The 21,202-nt window shown below is 47.1% G+C and overlaps 1 protein-coding gene across 1 annotated transcript in view; it reads right to left on the minus strand.

Moving 5' to 3' along the window:
• DYSF (dysferlin) overlaps positions 1 to 19,858 on the minus strand; it is a 320,393-nt gene extending 300,535 nt beyond the window's left edge. Inside the window, exons 1-3 of the mRNA XM_073555076.1 lie at positions 19,750 to 19,858; positions 5,228 to 5,283; positions 3,845 to 3,936 (exon numbers count right to left, since the gene is read on the minus strand). Coding sequence (XP_073411177.1) covers positions 3,845 to 3,936; positions 5,228 to 5,283; positions 19,750 to 19,834 — 233 coding nt within the window. The 5' untranslated portion in view covers positions 19,835 to 19,858. The remainder of the gene's footprint in view (positions 1 to 3,844; positions 3,937 to 5,227; positions 5,284 to 19,749) is intronic.
• Between the last annotated feature and the right edge of the window lie 1,344 nt (positions 19,859 to 21,202).

The following is a 21,202-nucleotide window of genomic DNA, read 5'->3' on the forward strand; positions in this document are numbered from 1 at the left end:
ATAGTAGTTATATTCTTGTATATTGGGGGCAGTATTATAGTAGCTATATTCTTGTACATAGGGGCAGTATTATATTAGCTATATTCTTGTACATAGGGGGCAGTATTATAGTAGTTATATTCTTGTATATAGGGGGCAGTATTATAGTAGTTATATTCTTGTATATAGGGGCAGTATTATAGTAGTTATATTCTTGTATATAGGGGGCAGTATTATAGTAGTTATATTCTTGTATATATTCTTGTAGATTGTAAGCTTGCGAGCAGGGACCTCACTCCTAATGTCATTGTTTGAATTGTCTTAACTTGTATTGAATTTATTGTCTGTACATGTCCCCGCTTAATTGTAAAGTGCTGCGGAATATGTTGGCGCTATATAAATAAAAATTATTATTATTATTATTATAGGGGGCAGTATTATAGTAGCTATATTCTCGTACATAGGGGGCAGTATTATAGTGGCTATATTCTTGTACATAGGGGGCAGTATTATAGTAGCTATATTCTTGTACATAGGGGGCAGTATTATAGTAGCTATATTCTTGTACATAGGGGGCAGTATTATAGTAGTTATATTCTTGTACATAGGGGCAGTATTAAAGTAGTTACAGTATATTCTTGTACATAGGAGCAGTATTAAAGTAGTTATATTCTTGCACATAGGAGCAGTATTATAGTAGTTATATTCTGGTACATAGAAGCAGCATTAAAGTAGTTATATTCTTGTACATAGGGGCAGTATTATAGTAGTTATATTCTTGTACATATTCTTGTACATAGGGGCAGTATTATAGTAGTTATATTCTTGTACATAGGGGCAGTATTATAGTAGTTATATTCTTGTACATATTCTTGTACATAGGGGGCAGTATTATAGTATTTATATTCTTGTATATTGGGGCAGTATTATAGTAGTTATATTCTTGTACATAGGGGGCAGTATTATAGTAGTTATATTCATGTACATAGGGGGCAGTATTATAGTAGTTATATTCATGTACATAGGGGGCAGTATTATAGTAGTTCTATTCATGTACATAGGGGGCAGTATTATAGTAGTTATATTCTTGTACATAGAGGCAGTATTATAGTATTTATATTCTTGTATATTGGGGCAGTATTATGGTAGTTATATAGGGGCATTATTATTGCAGATGAGGGCAGTATAGTAGTTATATTCCTGTTCAATAGCTGACACTACAGTGATGATAATCTATTTTCTTACTTTCTGTTTAATAGGATTGTTTTTTCTGATAAGTGTGATGACAGTTTTGCTCATGGATCATCATTGTAAGACCGGGCATTCATCTTACAGCTGATCCTGACCAGTGATTTCCATGTATTTTCCAGGAAATCACTTGAGTTAAGAAATACGAATCTATAAATAAACATGAGGAAGTGGACACTCGGTTCACAGAACACTGGACTATATTGGGCAGTGTCCCTTCCTTAAAAAGCACCAGTGGGCAGAGCACCATCGAGTTGTCATCGCATTTTGACCTGAGTGCTGTAACTACACATCTATAGATGTAGACATGCATAGCTAGTTTCAGAAATATTTTGGCAGTGACACAAGTTGGCTTAAAGTGCCTACTCTGAGCTTTAATTTGAGGGTATTTCTATCCTAATTGAAATTAGGGTTTAGGAATTACAGTCCTTTAATATGGAGCTGCCTTTTTTTAAAGGGACCAAAAGTGATTGGATAATTATTTCAAAAGCTATTTAATGGGCTGCATGGGTTATCCCCTTATTAATACATCATCAATTAAGCATGTAAGGTCTGGAGCTGATTCTAGGTGTGGCATTTGAACTTGGAAGCTGTTGCTGTGAACCCACAACATGCGGTCAGAGGAGTGCTCATTAGAAGAGAAACCAATCATAATTATGCTGAAAAAAGTAAAAAAAATCCATCACAGAGAAAGCAGAAAAATTAGGAGAGGCCAAATCAACAATTTGGTACATTCTGCAAATACAAAAAGCTCACTGTCGAGCTTGGGAACTCTAAAAGGTCTGGATGTCCCCGGAAGGCAACAGTGGTGGATGATCACAGAATCCTTCCCAAGGTGACGAAAAACCCCTTCACAACATCCACCCAAGTGAAGATCACTCTCCAGAAAGTTAGTGTCTCAGTATCTTAGTCTGTCATAATGAGAAGACTTCATGAGAGGAAATACAGCAATGGCCGAGTCATCACCAGATCTCAGCTCATGGAGCCATGCTTCACGTACTGAAGGCAGATAGAGCCAGAAACCAGCAACAACTGAAGTCACTACAGTAAAGGGGGCAAAGCCGCACATTGGAGGAGAGCAGCGATGGTGACATCCATGGTTCCAGACTTCAGGCAGTCATTGCTGCAAAGCCTCATACCGGAGGACACCACCAGCGATGGTGACGACAATGGCTCCAGACTTCAGGCCGTCATTGCTGCAAAGCCTCATACCGGAGGACACCAAAGATGGTGACGTCCATGGCTCCAGACTTCAGGCTGTCTTTGCTGCAAAGCCTCATACCGGAGGACTCCAGAGAAGAAAACATCCATGGTTCCAGACTTCAGGCTGTCATTGCTGCAATGCCTCACACCAGAGGAGACCAGCGATGGTGACATCCATGGTTCCAGACTTCAGGCCGTCATTGCTGCAAAGCTTCACACCAGAGGAGATCAGCAGTGGTGACATCCATGGGTACAGATTTCAGGCCATCATTGTTGCAAAGCCTCATACCAGAGGAGACCAGCGATGGTGACATCCATGGTTCCAGACTTCAGGCCGTCATTGCTGCAAAGCTTCACACCAGAGGAGATCAGCAGTGGTGACATCCATGGGTACAGATTTCAGGCCATCATTGCTGCATAGCCTCATACCGGAGGACACCAGCGATGGTGACATCCATGGGTACAGATTTCAGGCCATCATTGCTGCATAGCCTCATACCGGAGGACACCAGCGATGGTGACGTCCATGGCTCCAGACTTCAGGCCGTCATTGCTGCAAAGGATTCTCTACAAAGTATTAAAAATGGAAGTTTTATCTATGGGAAAGTTAATTTGTCCAATAACTTTTGAGCCCAAGAAATGAGAAAAACGGCAGCAGGAGGTCTGGACTGAGGAGTAAAATGTGGACTATTTGGCTGTAACAGCAGTTTGTTCCTGAAGGGCTGGAGAGTGGCACAATAATGAGGGTCTTCAGGATCAGTGACGCACAGTGGAGGGTCCCGCCAGTTTGAGGCTGCATTTCAACAAGTGGTGTTGGAGATTTGGTCAAGATTTATGGTGTCCTCAATGCTGAGAAGTCCAGGCAGATACTTATCCATCACGAGGCATCAGATTGGCTCCAAATGTATTCTGTCGATGGACAATGACCCCCAACATCCAGCCAATGTCATTAACATCGAGGAGTCCTGGAGGTGGTCCGGATCCAGTCCTCACAGAGCCCTGATCTCACATCATCCAATCTGTCTAGGATCATATGAAGATTCAGAAGGATCTTCTTGAGCCTGGGGTTCAGGTCTCCAGGATGTTTGAAACAAACTTCTGCTGAATTCCTTAAAAAAAAATGAACACAAGCGAGAAGTACAGAGAATGTGATGGAGGCGATGGGCGGTCACTAAATATTTATGGGATATAGATTCCTCTTTTGCTCATTCCCTTGGTTTATTTTTATCTATTATCACAATACAATTAACACTATGAGAATGGAAGCTTCTTATTTTGCGGCATTTTTTCGGCAATTGCCTAAAACTTTTGCTCAGTATATACAGGATGTACCGTATCTTCCTATAATTTACCAGCGGGTGACATATTTAGCCATTGAGCATGTTCTACAAGGTTCTCGTAGGTTTTACATTACCGGTTCCTTCCCATCGTCTCATGGTCTTTGACGGCTGCATGAAGCTCAGCATTAATATCCAGGGGAACTCCCTTCAGGTCCCATTCGAAGCCCTGTAGGACAAGCAGCGGATGATGAGGATCGTAATCCAGAGCACACTCATTACACAATCCGCCGGTGAAGGAAGTTGGTGAGTCTTTAATCTGTGTTTTTCCAACCTCCTCCTTGCTGATTTATAACCACAAACCACATCAAAGCTGAGCTGAACTTTGATGTGGTCCTAAGTCAGCTAAGAGAAGTCCCGCAAAAAAACCCACATCGTCATTAAATTAAAAATGTCTATTGGAATGCGGAAATGAAAAACCAGGGAAAAAGTAATCGTGTCCAGTGGCTTCAACCATCCACGTAGGAGCAACACAGTCCAGCGACAGGTCCACCCCCCGAGAGGGCCAAATGGCACCAAGAGCGCGGTACGGATCCGGTGAAATCTTTCAGAGATTCTAGTAGCCAAAAAGTGCAATACTTATGTGACAACTTGCTTTTTGGAATTATGGCCCTGTAGCTGCGATGTGCTGCTCCTACATACACGTTCTGCTGAAATCCGCCGTACCTGCAGCTCTTCTATGCAGCCGCCATCTGCCACTAAAAGCCGCGACCGAAGAACAATCCTGCCCTTCTCCAATTCATCATTTGTATCTCTGCTTCCACAAAAGTCAAAACTATCAAAATGTAAAATAAATTCATCCGTAACATAAACGCCGCAAAAACATTAAATAAAAAAGCTGAAATTCCAATTTTTCAGTCGCCGCTCCATCTTGAGAAAAAAAAAAAATACAATAAAAAAAAAAAGTATTCCAAAATGGTAGAAACAAAATGGCGACTCATCGAGCGAAAAACAAGCCTTCAAATAGCTGCATCGACGGAAAAATGAAAACATGGTGGAATTTTGCTTTCTTTCTCATTTCCCCCTTTTGGATCCCGTTTTCCAGCACATTATTATATGACAAAATGAAAAATGCTACTCATCCCGCTAAAAATGAGCCCTCATCAAAGCCAAAAAAGTATGAAAGAATGAAAGCGCAAAAGCAAAAAAGGGTTAATATGTGTGACGCTGTACAGTGGACCAACACCTGTCCGGAGCGACACGTTCAGGTCTGTGCCGGCAGGACGCAGCGGCCGGCGCTGGTATTACAGAGATACGGGCCCTGAGGAGTCTGATGTATTCAGGATATGCACGCTCCTCCTCCTGATTGGCCGGGGGCCGCGGATCACGAACGCACTAGACTCAGAGGAGCTCTCACAAATAACAGATCCCTCCATATATCAGCACCCGCCGCTGCTTCATGCTGGTGACTGATCCCTTTATCTTGGGCCATACAGGTGACGCTGAGGGCCGCTGCTCACCTCGTTCCAGATGGGGTTGGGATTGTTCTTGATGACTTTTGTTTTCTTCTTAATCCCTAGAAAATAACAAAGAAAAGGAAACAAAGTGACACCGAGAACAAAGCGAGAGAAAGACGGAATGGTAGATCTGTCACTATCTGTACACGAGTCACCAGCAGCGTGGGAGGTGGCGTTACGAGGGCTCTGGGGATGACACGCTGATACGGGGGCTCTGCGGATGACACGCTGATAGGGGGGCTCTGCGGATGACACGCTGATACGGGGGCTCTGCAGATGATACGGGGGCTCTGCGGATGACACGCTGATATGGGGGCTCTGCGGATGACACGCGCTGATACGGGGGCTCTGCGGATGACGCGCGCTGATACGGGGGCTCTGCAGATGATACGGGGGCTCTGCGGATGACACGCTGATACAGGGGCTCTGCAGATGACTCGCGCTGATACAGGGGCTCTGCAGATGACACGCTGATACGGGGGCTCTGCGGATGACACGCGCTGATACGGGGGCTCTGCGGATGACGCGCGCTGATACGGGGGATCTGCGGATGACGCGCGCTGATACGGGGGCTCTGCGGATGACGCGCGCTGATACGGGGGCTCTGCGGATGACGCGCTGATACGGGGGATCTGCGGATGACGCGCGCTGATACGGGGGATCTGCGGATGACGCGCTGATACGGGGGCTCTGCGGATGACACGCGCTGATACGGGGGCTCTGCAGATGACGCGCGCTGATACGGGGGATCTGCGGATGACGCGCGCTGATACGGGGGATCTGCGGATGACGCGCTCTGATACGGGGGATCTGCGGATGACGCGCGCTGATACGGGGGATCTGCGGATGACGCGCGCTGATACGGGGGCTCTGCAGATGACGCGCGCTGATACAGGGGCTCTGCAGATGATACGGGGGCTCTGCGGATGACACGCTGATACGGGGGATCTGCGGATGACGCGTGCTGATACGGGGGCTCTGCGGATGACGCGCGCTGATACGGGGGCTCTGCAGATGACGCGCGCTGATACGGGGGCTCTGCGGATGACGCGCGCTGATACGGGGGCTCTGCGGATGACGCGCGCTGTTATGGGGGATCTGCGGATGACGCGCTGTTATGGGCGATCTGCGGATGACGCGCTGTTATGGGCGATCTGCGGATGACGCACTGATACGGGGGATCTGCAGATGACGCGCGCTGATACAGGGGATCTGCGGATGACGCGGTGATACGGGGGATCTGCGGATGATGCACCTGTATAGAGGTCGTGGTAAAGTACCTGTTAGACAGTCAAGGGGTATTTATTTATTTTACTCATCTATATAGCGCCATTAATTCCACAGCGCTTTACAGTTTGCACACATTATCATCGCTGTCCCCGATGGGGCTCACAGTCTAGATTCCCTATCACTATGTCTTTGGAATGTGGGAGGAAACCGGAGAACCCGGAGGAAACCCACGCAAACACGGGGAGAACATACAAACTCCTTGCAGATGTTGTCCTTGGTGGGATTCGTACCCAGGACCCCAGCGCTGCAAGGCTGCAGTGCTAACCACTGAGCCACCGTGCCGCCCTGCCTGTCTGACGGTCAGGGGGTATGCACACTTTTTCAGTCTCTGTACTTGCGAGAAATTCGCGCGAGTCTCGCATCTCAAGCCCCGTCACTGCCGCCGACACTAGGTCCGGAGCGCTCAGCTGCATGTATTGCTATGCTTGTATTTCTATGCAGCCGCACGCTTCAGTCCCGAGTGCCGGCGGCAGTGTCGGGGATTGAGATGCGAGACTCGTGTGAATTTCTCGCAAGTGTGGCCCCGACCTTACAGAAGTTAACGGATCTGAAATAAACCGCTTTTGTGGAATGAAGATACTTGATTGACGCCAGAAGTTTTCTGCCATCACATCCATAACTATTAGCGTCCGTCCAGTAGCGCAGCACGTCCCAGCACACAGTGTGCCTGTAGGCCGGCTCATGGGTGGGATGGGGTCAGCTCCTGCACTTTATTACCTTGTGTGCGAGTTATAAGACGTTGCAGTGAAACATGTCATTGTGAATATTTCCTGAGTGCCCATCCTGGCAGAGAGGAAGGGGAAGAGGAAGGAGCAGAGCTGTTAACAGGAACACAATCCACGTCTCAGGGACACATTAGCGCTGGAGATTGTTAACACATCTATATATGGCCAGGAGCGCACAGCTGGAGCGGCCGGAGACGTCACCCATGCTCCCTACAAGGCAGTAGTACTATGTATATACATGTAAAGCGTCACGGAATAAATGGCATTATAATAATAATAATATATATTCAGGTAATGACAGCTGCGGGCGCAGGAGTCAGCAAAGCAGCATGTACAGCAGCGGGTGCAGGAGTCAGCAAAGCAGCAGGTACAGCGGCGGGTGCAGGAGTCAGCAAAGCAGCAGGTACAGCGGCGGGTGCAGGAGTCAGCAAAGCAGCATGTACAGCAGCGGGTGCAGGAGTCAGCAAAGCAGCAGGTACAGCGGCGGGTGCAGGAGTCAGCAAAGCAGCAGGTACAGCGGCGGGCGCAGGAGTCAGTAAAGCAGCAGGTACAGCGGCGGGCGCAGGAGTCAGCAAAGCAGCAGGTACAGCGGCGGGTGCAGGAGTCAGCAAAGCAGCAGGTACAGCGGCGGGCACAAGAGTCAGCAAAGCAGCAGGTACAGCGGCGGGTGCAGGAGTCAGCAAAGCAGCAGGTACAGCGGCGGGCACAAGAGTCAGCAAAGCAGCAGGTACAGCGGCGGGTGCAGGAGTCAGCAAAGCAGCAGGTACAGCAGCGGGTGCAGGAGTCAGCAAAGCAGCAGGTACAGCGGCGGGTGCAGGAGTCAGTAAAGCAGCAGGTACAGCGGCGGGTGCAGGAGTCAGTAAAGCAGCAGGTACAGAGGCGGGCGCAGGAGTCAGGAAAGCAGCAGGTACAGCGGCGGGCGCAGGAGTCAGCAAAGCAGCAGGTATAGCGGCGGGTGCAGGAGTCAGCAAAGCAGCAGGTACAGCGGCGGGTGCAGGAGTCAGCAAAGCAGCAGGTACAGCGGCGGGTGCAGGAGTCAGCAAAGCAGCAGGTACAGCGGCGGGTGCAGGAGTCAGCAAAGCAGCAGGTACAGCGGCGGGTGCAGGAGTCAGGAAAGCAGCAGGTACAGCGGCGGGCGCAGGAGTCAGAAAAGCAGCAGGTACAGCGGCGGGCGCAGGAGTCAGCAAAGCAGCAGGTACAGCGGCGGGCGCAGGAGTCAGAAAAGCAGCAGGTACAGCGGCGGGCGCAGGAGTCAGAAAAGCAGCAGGTACAGCGGCGGGCGCAGGAGTCAGCAAAGCAGCAGGTACAGCGGCAGGTGCAGGAGTCAGCAAAGCAGCAGGTACAGCGGCGGGCGCAGGAGTCAGCAAAGCAGCAGGTACAGCAGCGGGTGCAGGAGTCAGTACAGTAGTAGATACAGCAGCGGGTGCAGGAGTCAGTAAAGCAGCAGGTACAGCAGCGGGTGCAGGAGTCAGTAAAGCAGCAGGTACAGCAGCGGGTGCAGGAGTCAGTAAAGCAGCAGGTACAGCGGCGGATGCAGGAGTCAGCAAAGCAGCAGGTACAGCGGCGGGTGCAGGAGTCAGCAAAGCAGCAGGTACAGCAGCGGGTGCAGGAGTCAGTACAGTAGTAGATACAGCAGCGGGTGCAGGAGTCAGTAAAGCAGCAGGTACAGCAGCGGGTGCAGGAGTCGGTAAAGCAGCAGGTACAGCAGCGGGTGCAGGAGTCAGTAAAGCAGCAGGTACAGCAGCTGGAGCAGGAGTCAGTACAGTAGTAGATACAGCAGCGGGTGCAGGAGTCAGTACAGTAGTAGATACAGCAGCGGGTGCAGGAGTCAGTAAAGCAGCAGGTACAGCAGCGGGTGCAGGAGTCAGTAAAGCAGCAGGTACAGCGGCGGGTGCAGGAGTCAGCAAAGCAGCAGGTACAGCAGTGGGAGCAGGAGTCAGTAAAGCAGCAGGTACAGCAGCGGGTGCAGGAGTCAGTACAGTAGTAGATACAATAATAGGTAAACTAGTGAGTAAAGTGCAAGGTATAGTAATATGCTAAAAAAAAAGGAGAGGACAGAACCTCCAAAAATCATACATTGATCTAATGCCACTAGGCAAAAATATATATATAACTGAACATGAGGTTCTTAGTTTAACATTCTGATCAGACTGTATGAAGTCCACTGCCACGTCACGGCAAACCTCGTAGTGGGTCCTATTGCCTTAACGGAGCGGAGCCACGCGCCGACCACCGCCACAGTGGCAATGCACAGGCAGGGCAGACGGCCCGGTATCTTCAGACCGCGCCGCCCCACCAGCACAAAACCACAGCAACAATGACCGCCTCACAGCACAAACACCAAATGAAAGGAGCACATGTGAAAAAGATTTGGGTATACTAATAGATCACAGACTGAATATGAGTCAACAGTGTGATGCAGCAGCAAAAAAGGCAAATGCAATTCTAGGATGTATTAACAGAAGCATACGTTGGTGAGGCAGCTTGGTATACATTTTTTTGCAAAAAAACGTATAGACTAAATACCCTGTGTTTGTTATTACCTTTTATCAGCATTTGCTGACTACTGTTATATATCTTATTGCAAGGTATTTTTGCACATTTGTCATTCTGTGCTTTTTGTTTGTGTTTCAGTCAGGGTGGAGTGAACATGGTCCAACAGACTTGTTCACATTGTGCATGTCACATGTGTGTTTTTAATCCAGTTTTTTTCATGCTTATGCATGATTTGAGAGACCCCACCTCTCTTGTGTGACATGCACATAAGGAGCTGTCTTGCATCACGTGCCCATACCAGAAAGCGCCTATCTTAATCCTGCTCATTTAGACACAGTTCATATGTTCAGGTATTAAATACATTAGATAGGGACTGCTTCAATACGGGTTACCTTGACGTTGGTGAGGCAGCTTGGTATACATTTTTTTTGCAAAAAAACGTATAGACTAAATACCCTGTGTTTGTTATTACCTTTTATCAGCATTTGCTGACTACTGTTATATATCTTATTGCAAGGTATTTTTGCACATTTGTCATTCTGTGCTTTTTGTTTGTGTTATGAGGAAAGGTTGCAGGATTTGGGAATGTTTAGTTTGCAAAAGAGAAGACTGAGAGGAGACTTAATAGCTGTCTACAAATATCTAAAGGGCGGTCACATTGTAGAAGGATCAACTTTATTCTCATTTGCACAAGGAAAGACTAGAAGCAATGGGATGAAACTGAATGGGAGGAGACACAGATTAGATATTAGAAAAAACTTTTTGACAGTTAGAGTGATCAATGAGTGGAACAGGCTGCCACGAGAAGTGGTGAGTTCTCCTTCAATGGAAGTCTTCAAACAGAGGCTGGACAGACATCTGACTGGGATGATTTAGCGAATCCTGCTTTGAGCAGGGGGTTGGACCAGATGGCCCAGGAGGTCCCTTCCAACTCTACGATTCTATGATTCTATGAGTCCCCATCGCCCCCACAGAGCGGAGCCATGCGCCGACCACCACCACAGCGGCGGCAATGCAGTGGCAGGGCAAACGGCCTGGTGTTTCACAGCACCCATGCTGCAATATAGAGTCCCCATGACTCCAGACTGCGCCGCCCAACCAGCATAGAACCACAGCACCAATGGCCGCGTCACAGCACCACACCAAGTGTGAGGAGCAGTGAAACTCACCTCCATCAAGAGCTTCAGTGAGAGCAGAAATGGGCTACACTTCTTACTTTGCAGTATCCAGCTAGTTAAAATCACCTGTGCAAAATGGGAGGAGTGCACATCCAAAGGAAAAAAAGGACAGATCATGCAATATGCTGAAAAAAAGAGAGTGGAAGGTATAGTGAACAGCTGTAGTAGTAGGTACGATAGTAGGTATGGAAGCGGGTGAAGTAGTTTGTCAAATAGTGGGTACAACAGTGGGAACATTAATGTGTTAGTGTGTACAATAGTGGGTGCAGAGGTGGGTGCAGTAGTAGGTATAGTAGTAGGTATAGTAGTGGGTACAGTAGTGGGTGCAGTAGTAGGTATAGTAGTGGGTACAGTAGTGGGTACAGTAGTAGGTACAGTAGTAGGTATAGTAGTGGGTGCAGTAGTAGGTATAGTAGTAGGTATAGTAGTGGGTGCAGTAGTAGATATAGTAGTAGGTATAGTAGTGGCTGCAGTAGTGCGTACAGTAGTGGGTGCAGTAGTAGATATAGTAGTAGGTATAGTAGTGGGTGCAGTAGTAGGTATAGTAGTAGGTATAGTAGTGGGTGCAGTAGTAGGTATAGTAGTAGGTATAGTAGTGGGTACAGTAGTAGGTATAGTAGTAGGTATAGTAGTGGGTACAGTAGTATAGTAGTAGGTATAGTAGTGGGTATAGTAGTGGGTGCAGTAGTAGGTATAGTAGTAGGTATAGTAGTGGGTGCAGTAGTAGATATAGTAGTAGGTATAGTAGTGGGTACAGTAGTGGGTGCAGTAGTGGGTGCAGTAGTATAGTAGTAGGTATAGTAGTGGGTGCAGTAATAGATATAGTAGTAGGTATAGTAGTGGGTGCAGTAGTAGGTATAGTAGTAGGTATAGTAGTGGGTGCAGTAGTAGATATAGTAGTAGGTATAGTAGTGGGTGCAGTAGTAGGTATAGTAGTGGGTACAATAGTGGGTGCAGTAGTGGGTGCAGTAGTAGATATAGTAGTAGGTATAGTAGTGGGTACAGTAGTAGATATAGTAGTAGGTATAGTAGTGGGTACAGTAGTAGATATAGTAGTAGGTATAGTAGTGGGTGCAGTAGTAGGTATAGTAGTAGGTATAGTAGTGGGTACAGTAGTGGGTGCAGTAGTGGGTGCAGTAGTAGATATAGTAGTAGGTATAGTAGTGGGTACAGTAGTAGATATAGTAGTAGGTATAGTAGTGGGTACAGTAGTAGATATAGTAGTAGGTATAGTAGTGGGTGCAGTAGTAGGTATAGTAGTAGGTATAGTAGTGGGTACAGTAGTAGATATAGTAGTAGGTATAGTAGTGGGTATAGTAGTGGGTGCAGTAGTAGATATAGTAGTAGGTATAGTAGTGGGTACAGTAGTAGATATAGTAGTAGGTATAGTAGTGGGTACAGTAGTAGATATAGTAGTAGGTATAGTGTGTACAGTAGTAGATATAGTAGTAGGTATAGTAGTGGGTGCAGTAGTAGGTATAGTAGTAGGTATAGTAGTGGGTACAGTAGTGGGTGCAGTAGTGGGTGCAGTAGTAGATATAGTAGTAGGTACAGTAGTGGGTACAGTAGTGGGTACAGTAGTGGGTGCAGTAGTAGGTACAGTAGTGGGTACAGTAGTGGGTACTCTAGTAGGTACAGTAGTGGGTACAGTAGTGGATGCAGTAGTAGGTATAGTAGTAGGTATAGTAGTGGGTGCAGTAGTAGATATAGTAGTAGGTATAGTAGTGGGTGCAGTAGTAGGTATAGTAGTGGGTACAGTAGTGGGTGCAGTAGTAGGTACAGGAGTGGGTGCAGTAGTGGGTGCAGTAGTAGATATAGTAGTAGGTATAGTAGTGGGTGCAGTAGTAGGTACAGTAGTAGATATGGTAGTAGGTATAGTACAGTCATGGCCAAAAGTTTTGAGAATGACACATATTATATTTTCACATGATCTGCTGGCCTCTGGTTTTTATGTGTGTTTGTCAGATGTTTTTATTACATACAGAAATATAATTGCAATCATATTATGAGTAGCAAAAGGTTATATTGACAGTTAGAATGAGTTAATGCAGCAAGTCAATATTTGCAGTGTTGACCCTTCTTCTTCAGGACCTCAGCAATTCTCCCTGGCATGCTCTCAATCAACTTCTGGATCAAATCCTGACTGATCGTAGTCCATTCTTGCAAAATCAATGCTTTTATTTTGTCTGAATTTGAAGGTTTTTGTTTGTCCACCCGTCTCTTGATGATTGACCACAAGTTTTCAATGGGATTAAGATCTGGGGAGTTTCCAGGTCATGGTCCCAAAATCTCTATGTTTTGTTCCTTGAGCCATTTAGTTATCACCTTTGCTTTATGGCAAGGTGCTCCATCATGTTGAAAAAGGCATTGTTGATCGCCAAACTGCTCTTGGACGGTTGGGAGAAGTTGCTCTTGGAGGACATTCTGGTACCATTCTTTATTCATGGCTGTATTTTTAGGCAAGACTGAGAGAGAGCCCATTCCCTTGGCTGAGAAGCCACCCCACACATGAATGGTTTCAGGATGCTTGACAGTTGGCATGAGACAAGACTGGTGGTAGCGCTCACCTGGTCTTCTCCGAATAAGCCGTTTTCCAGATGTCCCAAACAATCGAAAAGGGGACTCATCAGAGAAAATGACTTTACCCCATTCCTCAGCAGTCCACTCCCTGTACCTCTTGCAGAATATCAGTCTGTCCATGATGTTTTTCCTGGAGAGAAGTGGCTTCTTTGCTGCCCTCCTTGAGACCAGGCCTTGCTCCAAGAGTCTCTGCCTCACAGTGCGTGCAGATGCACTCACACCTGCCTGCTGCCATTCCTGAGCAAGCTCTGCACTGCTGGTAGCCCGATCCCGCAGCTGAAACACTTTTAAGAGACGGTCCTGGCGCTTGCTGGTCTTTCTTGGGCGCCCTGGAGCCTTTTTGGCAACAAGGGAACCTCTCTCCTTGAAGTTCTTGATGATGCGATAGATTGTTGACTGAGGTGCAATCTTTCTAGCTGCGATACTCTTCCCTGTTAGGCCATTTTTGTGCAGTGCAATGATGACTGCACATGTTTCTTTAGAGATAACCATGGTTAACAGAAGAGAAACAATGATGCCAAGCACCAGCCTCCTTTTAAAGTGTCCAGTGGTGTCATTCTTACTTAATCATGACAGATTGATCTCCAGCCCTGTCCTCATCAACATCCACACCTGTGTTAATGGAGCAATCACTGAAACGATGTTAGCTGGTCCTTTTAAGGCAGGGCTGCAATGATGTTGAAATGTGTTTTGGGGGATAAAGTTAATTTTCTAGGCAAATATTGACTTTGCAAGTAATTGCTGTTAAGCTGATCACTCTTTATAACATTCTGGAGTATATGCAAATTGCCATTAGAAAAAATGAAGCAGTAGACTTTGTAAAAATTAATATTTGTGTCATTCTCTAAACTTTTGGCCATGACTGTAGTGGGTGCAGTAGTAGGTACAGTAGTGGGTGCAGTAGTAGATATAGTAGTGGGTGCAGTAGTGGGTGCAATAGTAGATATAGTAGTAGGTATAGTAGTGGGTGCAGTAGTAGGTATAGTAGTAGGTATAGTAGTGGGTGCAGTAGTAGGTATAGTAGTAGGTATAGTAGTAGGTATAGTAGTGGGTGCAATAGTAGGTACAGTAGTGGGTACAGTAGTAGGTGTAGTAGGTATAGTAGTGGGTGCAGTAGTAGGTATATAGTAGGTATAGTAGTGGGTGCAATAGTAGGTACAGTAGTGGGTACAGTAGTAGGTGTAGTAGGTATAGTAGTGGGTGCAGTAGTGGGTGCAGTAGTAGGTATAGTAGTGGGTGCAGTAGTGGGTGCAGTAGTAGGTATAGTAGTAGGTATAGTAGTGGGTGCAGTAGTGGGTGCAGTAGTAGGTATAGTAGTAGGTATAGTAGTGGGTGCAATAGTACGTACAGTAGTGGGTACAGTAGTAGGTATAGTAGTGGGTGCAGTAGTAGGTACAGTAGTGGGTACAGTAATAGGTACAGTAGTGGGTGCAGTAGTTAGTAAAGTAGCTGGTACAGTAATGAGTGAAGTAGTGTGTACAACAGTAGGTACAGTAGTGGGTACAGTAGTAGGTGTAGTAGGTACAGGAGTGGGTGCAGTAGTGGGTGCAGTAGTAGGTATAGTAGTAGGTATAGTAGTGGGTGCAGTAGTAGGTACAGTAGTGGGTACAGTAATAGGTACAGTAGTGGGTGCAGTAGTTAGTAAAGTAGCTGGTACAGTAATGAGTGAAGTAGTGTGTACAACAGTAGGTACAGTAGTGGGTGCAATAGTTAGTATAGTAGCAGTACAGTAATGGGTGGAGTGTGTACAATGGTAAGTACAGTACCAGTGCAATAGTTAGTAAAGTAGCAGGTATAGTAATGAATGAAGTAGTGTGTACAGTAGTGGGTACAGTAGCGGGTGCAATAGTGTAGTAGCAGGTACAGTAACAGATGAATAACAGGTACAGTAGTGGGTACAGCAGTGGGTACAGTAGCGGGTGCAATAGTGTAGTAGCAGGTACAGTAACAGGTGAATAACAGGTACAGTAGTGGGTACAGCAGTGGGTACAGTAGCGGGTGCAATAGTGTAGTAGCAGGTACAGTAACAGGTGAAGGAGTGTGTACAAAAGCATGTACAGTAGAGGGTACAGTAGTGAGTTAAGGCCCACAGGCAACAAGACATCCGAGGATGGCTTAGTGGCTGCAGAACTGTAGTACTTGGCTCTGATGTGAATGGCCGTCCTATTCTCTCCATATCTTGCTACCAGAATAGTAAACTCCGGACGAGCCCTGTATATAAAGCTGCTCCACGTACAGGGCCAGCGTTACAGGGGGATCCGGGTCAGCAGGTATCAAATATTTCACCAAGTCACCACCAGGCATCGGCCACCATTATTGTCTGGCCTTTTGCCATCTGTGCCCAGAAAAGCGAGTCAAGAAGTATCTGCAGATAGGTCTGGATGATAACAGAGAGCAGAAGCCGAAATGTCACCAGGATCCTGCACCCACAGCGTACAGTATAGAGCGACCGCCGGGGATACATGAGCGCTGTGTGCTCCACCCGGGAGCATCAGACGGACAGGAAGTGACAGCACCAACATGCAGGAAAATGACTGACAGCCAGACAGGGACAGCCAGTGACAGCCAGACAGGGACAGCCAGTGACAGCCAGACAGGGACAGCCAGTGACAGTGAGTGACAGCCAGATAGGGACAGCCAGTGACAGCCAGACAGTGACAGTGAGTGACAGCCAGACAGGGGCAGCCAGTGACAGCCAGACAGTGACAGTGAGTGACATCCAGACAGGGACAGCCAGTGACACAGACAGTGACAGTGAGTGACAGCCAGAGAGGGACAGCCAGTGACACAGACAGTGACAGTGAGTGACAGCCAGAGAGGGACAGCCAGTGACACAGACAGTGACAGTGAGTGACAGCCAGATAGGGACAGCCAGCGACAGCCAGACAGTGACAGTGAGTGACAGCCAGACAGGGACAGCCAGTGACAGCCAGACAGGGACAGCCAGTGACAGCCAGACAGTGACAGTGAGTGACAGCCAGACAGGGACAGACAGTGACACAGACAGTGACAGTGACAGCCAGACAGTGACAGCCAGACAGGGCCAGCCAGTGACAGCCAGACAGGGACAGTGAGTGACAGCCAGACAGCTGCATGTGTAATTATTATACTATGCATTCTATCTATGATCTGCCTGTCTTATATCTGACCATTATTTACCTAATAAATATATAATGAAGCTGCACCGAGGACAAGAGTAACGGGGGCAAAGATCTACACACAGGGCGCAATCATAGAAAAAGAGAAAAACCAGCAGCATCCAATAGAAATGTGCAAAAGGTGAGGAGTCTGTATCAGCCGATGTGTCCGCTCCACAACAGAGTCCTCAAGCCTTCTACTATCTACTACCTATTATCTATCAATCTATCTATCTATTATCTATTAATATATTATCTATTTATCTATCATCTATCTATCTATCATCTAACTATCTATCATCCATCTACCTATTATCTATCTATCAGCTATCTATAATCTATCTATAATCTATCTATCTATCATCTATCTATCTATCATCCATCATCTATCTATCTATCATCCATCTATCTATTATCTATCTATAATCTATCTATCTATCATCTATCTATCTATCATCCATCATCTAACTATCTATCATCCATCTACCTATTATCTATCTATCAGCTATCTATAATCTATCTATAATCTATCTATCTATTATCTATCTATCTATCATCTATCTATCATTCATCTATTATCTATTTATCTATCTATTATCTATCTATTATCTATCTATCTATTATCTACGAAAAAGCAGGGGTCTATTTTACCAATACTGATCAAAAGTACATGTAGCAGATTGGTATAGATATATAAACTTAAAACAGCTTTTATTCACAAATTAAAAATTGTAAAATGCCAGAATCGTGCCAATAAGAAGAGCATCCTGTGCTGAGACGCCTTATATTGTCAAAATATGGACAGAATAATTTTCCTTTTGCGTCTGGATACAGCTGAGTATTAATGTATCCTGACGTATTACAGGTATGCCAGCCAAACACTCTATCGGCATATGTAGCGACACTTATCAGAATTATCACAATGTCCTCTTTGGGAACTCAAACATTATTGTTCCGATTTCCACTTCAAATATTATCATTACTCTTCAAGACAAGGCGAATCATAAACGGAGAATCCATTACTCCGCATCAAAATATTCATGCTAAGCAAGCATTTTTTCACAGGTCAAAATGAACCATACCTAGCACCCATGGAGTCCAGTAAATTAGGATACATTCTACTGCACAATATTACTGTATAATCAGTGCTCCCATGGCATTATACTCATCTCAGGTGTACTAGTCCTATACACCGATGCCTGTGCATGCGCTCCTGACAGGGGCCCCAGTCTCAGCATGCTCTCCTGCCTGCATTCATCTGGATGGGATCCCACACCGTATCTCCCAACGCGTTTCATCTATTCAGGACTCATCAGGGGAGTTTATGGTGTTCAATGTCGCGCTATGTCTCTAATACATCAGGATACATTAATACTCAGCTGTATCCAGACACAAAAGGAAAATTATTCTGTCCATACTTTGACAATATAAGGCGTCTCAGCACAGGATGCTCTTCTTATTGCCACTATTCTGGCACTTTACAATTTTTAATTTGTGAATAAAAGCTAAGTTTTAAGTTTATATATCTATACCAATTTGCTACATGTACTATCTATCTATTATCTATCTATTGTCTATCTATATATTATCTAATTATCTATTATCTAACTCTATCTATCTATTATCTCTGATCTCTCTCTCTGTATCTATCATCTCTCTGTCTCTCTCTCTGTCTCTCTCTCTCCTCCTCTCTCTCTGTATCTATCATCTCTCTGTCTCTCTCTCTTTCTCTCTCTCTTTCTCTCTCTCTTTCTCTCTCTGCTCTCTCTCTCTCTGATCTCTCTCTCTGATCTCCTCTCTCTGTCTCTCTCTCTCTCTGTCTCTCTCTCTCTGATCTCCTCTCTCTGTCTCTCTCTCTCTGTCTCTCTCTCTCTGTCTCTCTCTCTCTGTATCTCTCTCTCTGATCTCTCTCTGATCTCCTCTCTCTCTCTCTCTCTCTCTGTCTCTCTCTCTGTATCTCTCTCTCTGATCTCTCTCTCTGATCTCCTCTCTCTGTCTCTCTCTCTCTGATCTCCTCTCTCTCTCTGTCTCTCTCTCTCTGTATCTCTCTCTCTGATCTCCTCTCTCTCTCTCTGATCTCTCTCTCTCTCTGCTCTCTCTCTGGTCTCCGCTCTCTCTCTCTCTCTGCTCTCTCTCTCTGATCTCCTCTCTTCTCTGTCTCTCTCTCTGATCTCTCTCTGTCTCTCTGATCTCCTCTCTCTTTCTCTCTCTGACCTCCTCTCTCTATCTCTCTCTCTCTGATCTCCTCTCTCTCTCTCTCTGTCTCTCTCTCTGATCTCTCTCTCTGATCTCCTCTCTCTCTCTCTGCTCGCTCTCTCTCTCTCTGGTCTCCGCTCTCTCTCTGTCTCTCTCTCTCTCTGCTCTCTCTCTCTCTGATCTCCTCTCTTCTCTGTCTCTCTCTCTGTCTCTCTCTCTGATCTCCTCTCTCTGTCTCTCTGATCTCCTCTCTCTCTCTCTCTCTCTGATCTCTCTCTCTGCTCTCTCTGACCTCCTCTCTCTCTCTCTCTGTCTCCTCTCTCTCTGATCTCTCTCTCTGCTCTCTCTGACCTCCTCTCTCTCTCTCTCTGTCTCCTCTCTCTCTGATCTCCTCTCTCTGTCTCTCTGATCTCCTCTCTCTCTCTCTCTGTCTCTCTGATCTCCTCTCTCTCTCTCTCTCTCTCTCTGTCTCCTCTCTCTCTGATCTCCTCTCTCTTTCTCTCTCTGACCTCCTCTCTCTGTCTCTCTCTCTGTCTCTCTCTCTCTGTCTCCTCTCTCTCTGATGTCCTCTCTTCTCTGTCTCTCCTCTCTCTGATCTCCTCTCTTTCTCTCTCTGATCTCCTCTCTCTGTCTCTCTCTCTCTCTCCTCCTCTCGCTGCACACCTGTCTCGGGGGTCTCTCCATCACTGGGGTCGGCGCTCACACTGGCTGTGTCGGGTCCTGTCAGGTGTAGCAGGGCTGAGCTCTCCGGGGTGGTCGGTCGCTCTGGAGACGAGCAGCCTCCTCCGCCCCCTGAGGGATCAGGCAGAGCGCTCCGCTCAGTGCTGCACCCCCGGATTAACCCTCTGAGCCCCGCGGTCCCCTACAATGCCAGGACACCTCGCGACCCTCGGCCCCTCCGTTGCTGCCCCGGGGGTCCTCACCTCGGAAGCTCAGGCTGGTCACCGGGTCGCAGCGCCCCCCTCTGGCGGGCAGGTTGCCGGCTCTCTGCAGCACACAGCGCAGCATCTCTGAGTGACGGCCGCCTCCGCCGGGCTGCAGCGCTGCCCCGAGTCGGGGGCGTGGTCAGGAGTCAGGCCACGCCCCCGGAGTGCATAGGAATGTGCTCCTGTCCCTGCTTGTGTCTGCGGGGAGGAAGGCGCCCCCCCCCCCCCGCCCGGGCTGCTGCCTGCGAGTAACCCCTCCTGTGCCGGCCCAGACTGGAGAGGGCAGAGGATGCGACACACAGTCACAGTGACTCATGGGTCAAAGAGGATCTGCAGCAGCTGTGCCATGGCAAATCAATTCTAATCCTCTTTGGGAAGAAACTGGGGAGCCGCCTGTCAATCCACTGGCTCAGAGAGTGTGTCTGTGAAAAGAGGTTCTGCAGCAGCAAAAGCGATAAGCAAAAAGAGCCTTTCTAGAGAACACACATCACCGGCTAACTAGTCCTCTACCGGAAGAGGTTCTGCAGCAGCTGACCTTTGTGTCACAGCAAGGTTATACTGTAGTTCAGGCGGAGAGTAAAATGAGTCTTATGTTTGGCTTATTCTTTCACTACTACAAGAGGTTCTGCAGCAGCCGACCTGCGTATTGGGATGTTCTGCAGCAGTTGAGGCAGGGTGCAAAGAAATCTTATGCATAGTTAGCTTCGTTCTCCACTACTAGAAGAGGTTCTGCAGCAGCTGAGCTGTGTACAAACAGCCGTATGCCTAGCTAGCAACTCCTTCCACCACTTGGAAGAGGTTCTGCAGCAGCTGAGCAGTGTTAAACATTCTAAGATGCATCATTTCATCTGCTGCAGAACATCTTACCCTATACCTTTCTAAGAAAAGCATTGGGAGATTCAGTTTATCAGTGACTGACAGAAATCTGCCTAATTTACCAAGAGGTTCTGCAGCAGCGGAGATGTGACACTGGTCTGAGATGGAAATCACCCATGCATTGTTCTCTCTGACCAACGCTTTGTACGAAAACAGGATCTGCCTCATAAGCGGATGGGATATTTGGAATCTGAACCCCAGGGTTTACTGAGCTCAGGTGTCCTGCAGTCAGAACTGATGTAGAGCCTCTGGCCTACTCCATCCTGGAATGAAGAGATCCTCAGCTGCTGCAGGGCCTGCTGGAGCTTCAGGTCAATGGTTCAGCCAGAGCCTCTTCTAGAAGAAGTTCTGCAGCAGGTCAGGACAGCAGTCCTGTCAGGCAGTGGGGAGAGGTTCTGCAGCAGCCGGGGTGAGTATTGTGAGCTGCAGCAGAACCTCTTGGAGAGCCCTCAGTCCGATATGAAGCTGTCCTGAGAAGCTTCTGAGAGTTGTACTCCCTCATGTTGGAGGACAGAGCTGCAGGCTGCTGGTTTAACTCTTGCACTGCCACTTCATACATTATCCCTTTGCTCCA

This window comes from Dendrobates tinctorius, unplaced genomic scaffold (assembly GCF_039654945.1).
Source record: "Dendrobates tinctorius isolate UK_male_01 unplaced genomic scaffold, ASM3965494v1 ptg000216l, whole genome shotgun sequence".
Taxonomy (NCBI): domain Eukaryota; kingdom Metazoa; phylum Chordata; class Amphibia; order Anura; family Dendrobatidae; genus Dendrobates; species Dendrobates tinctorius.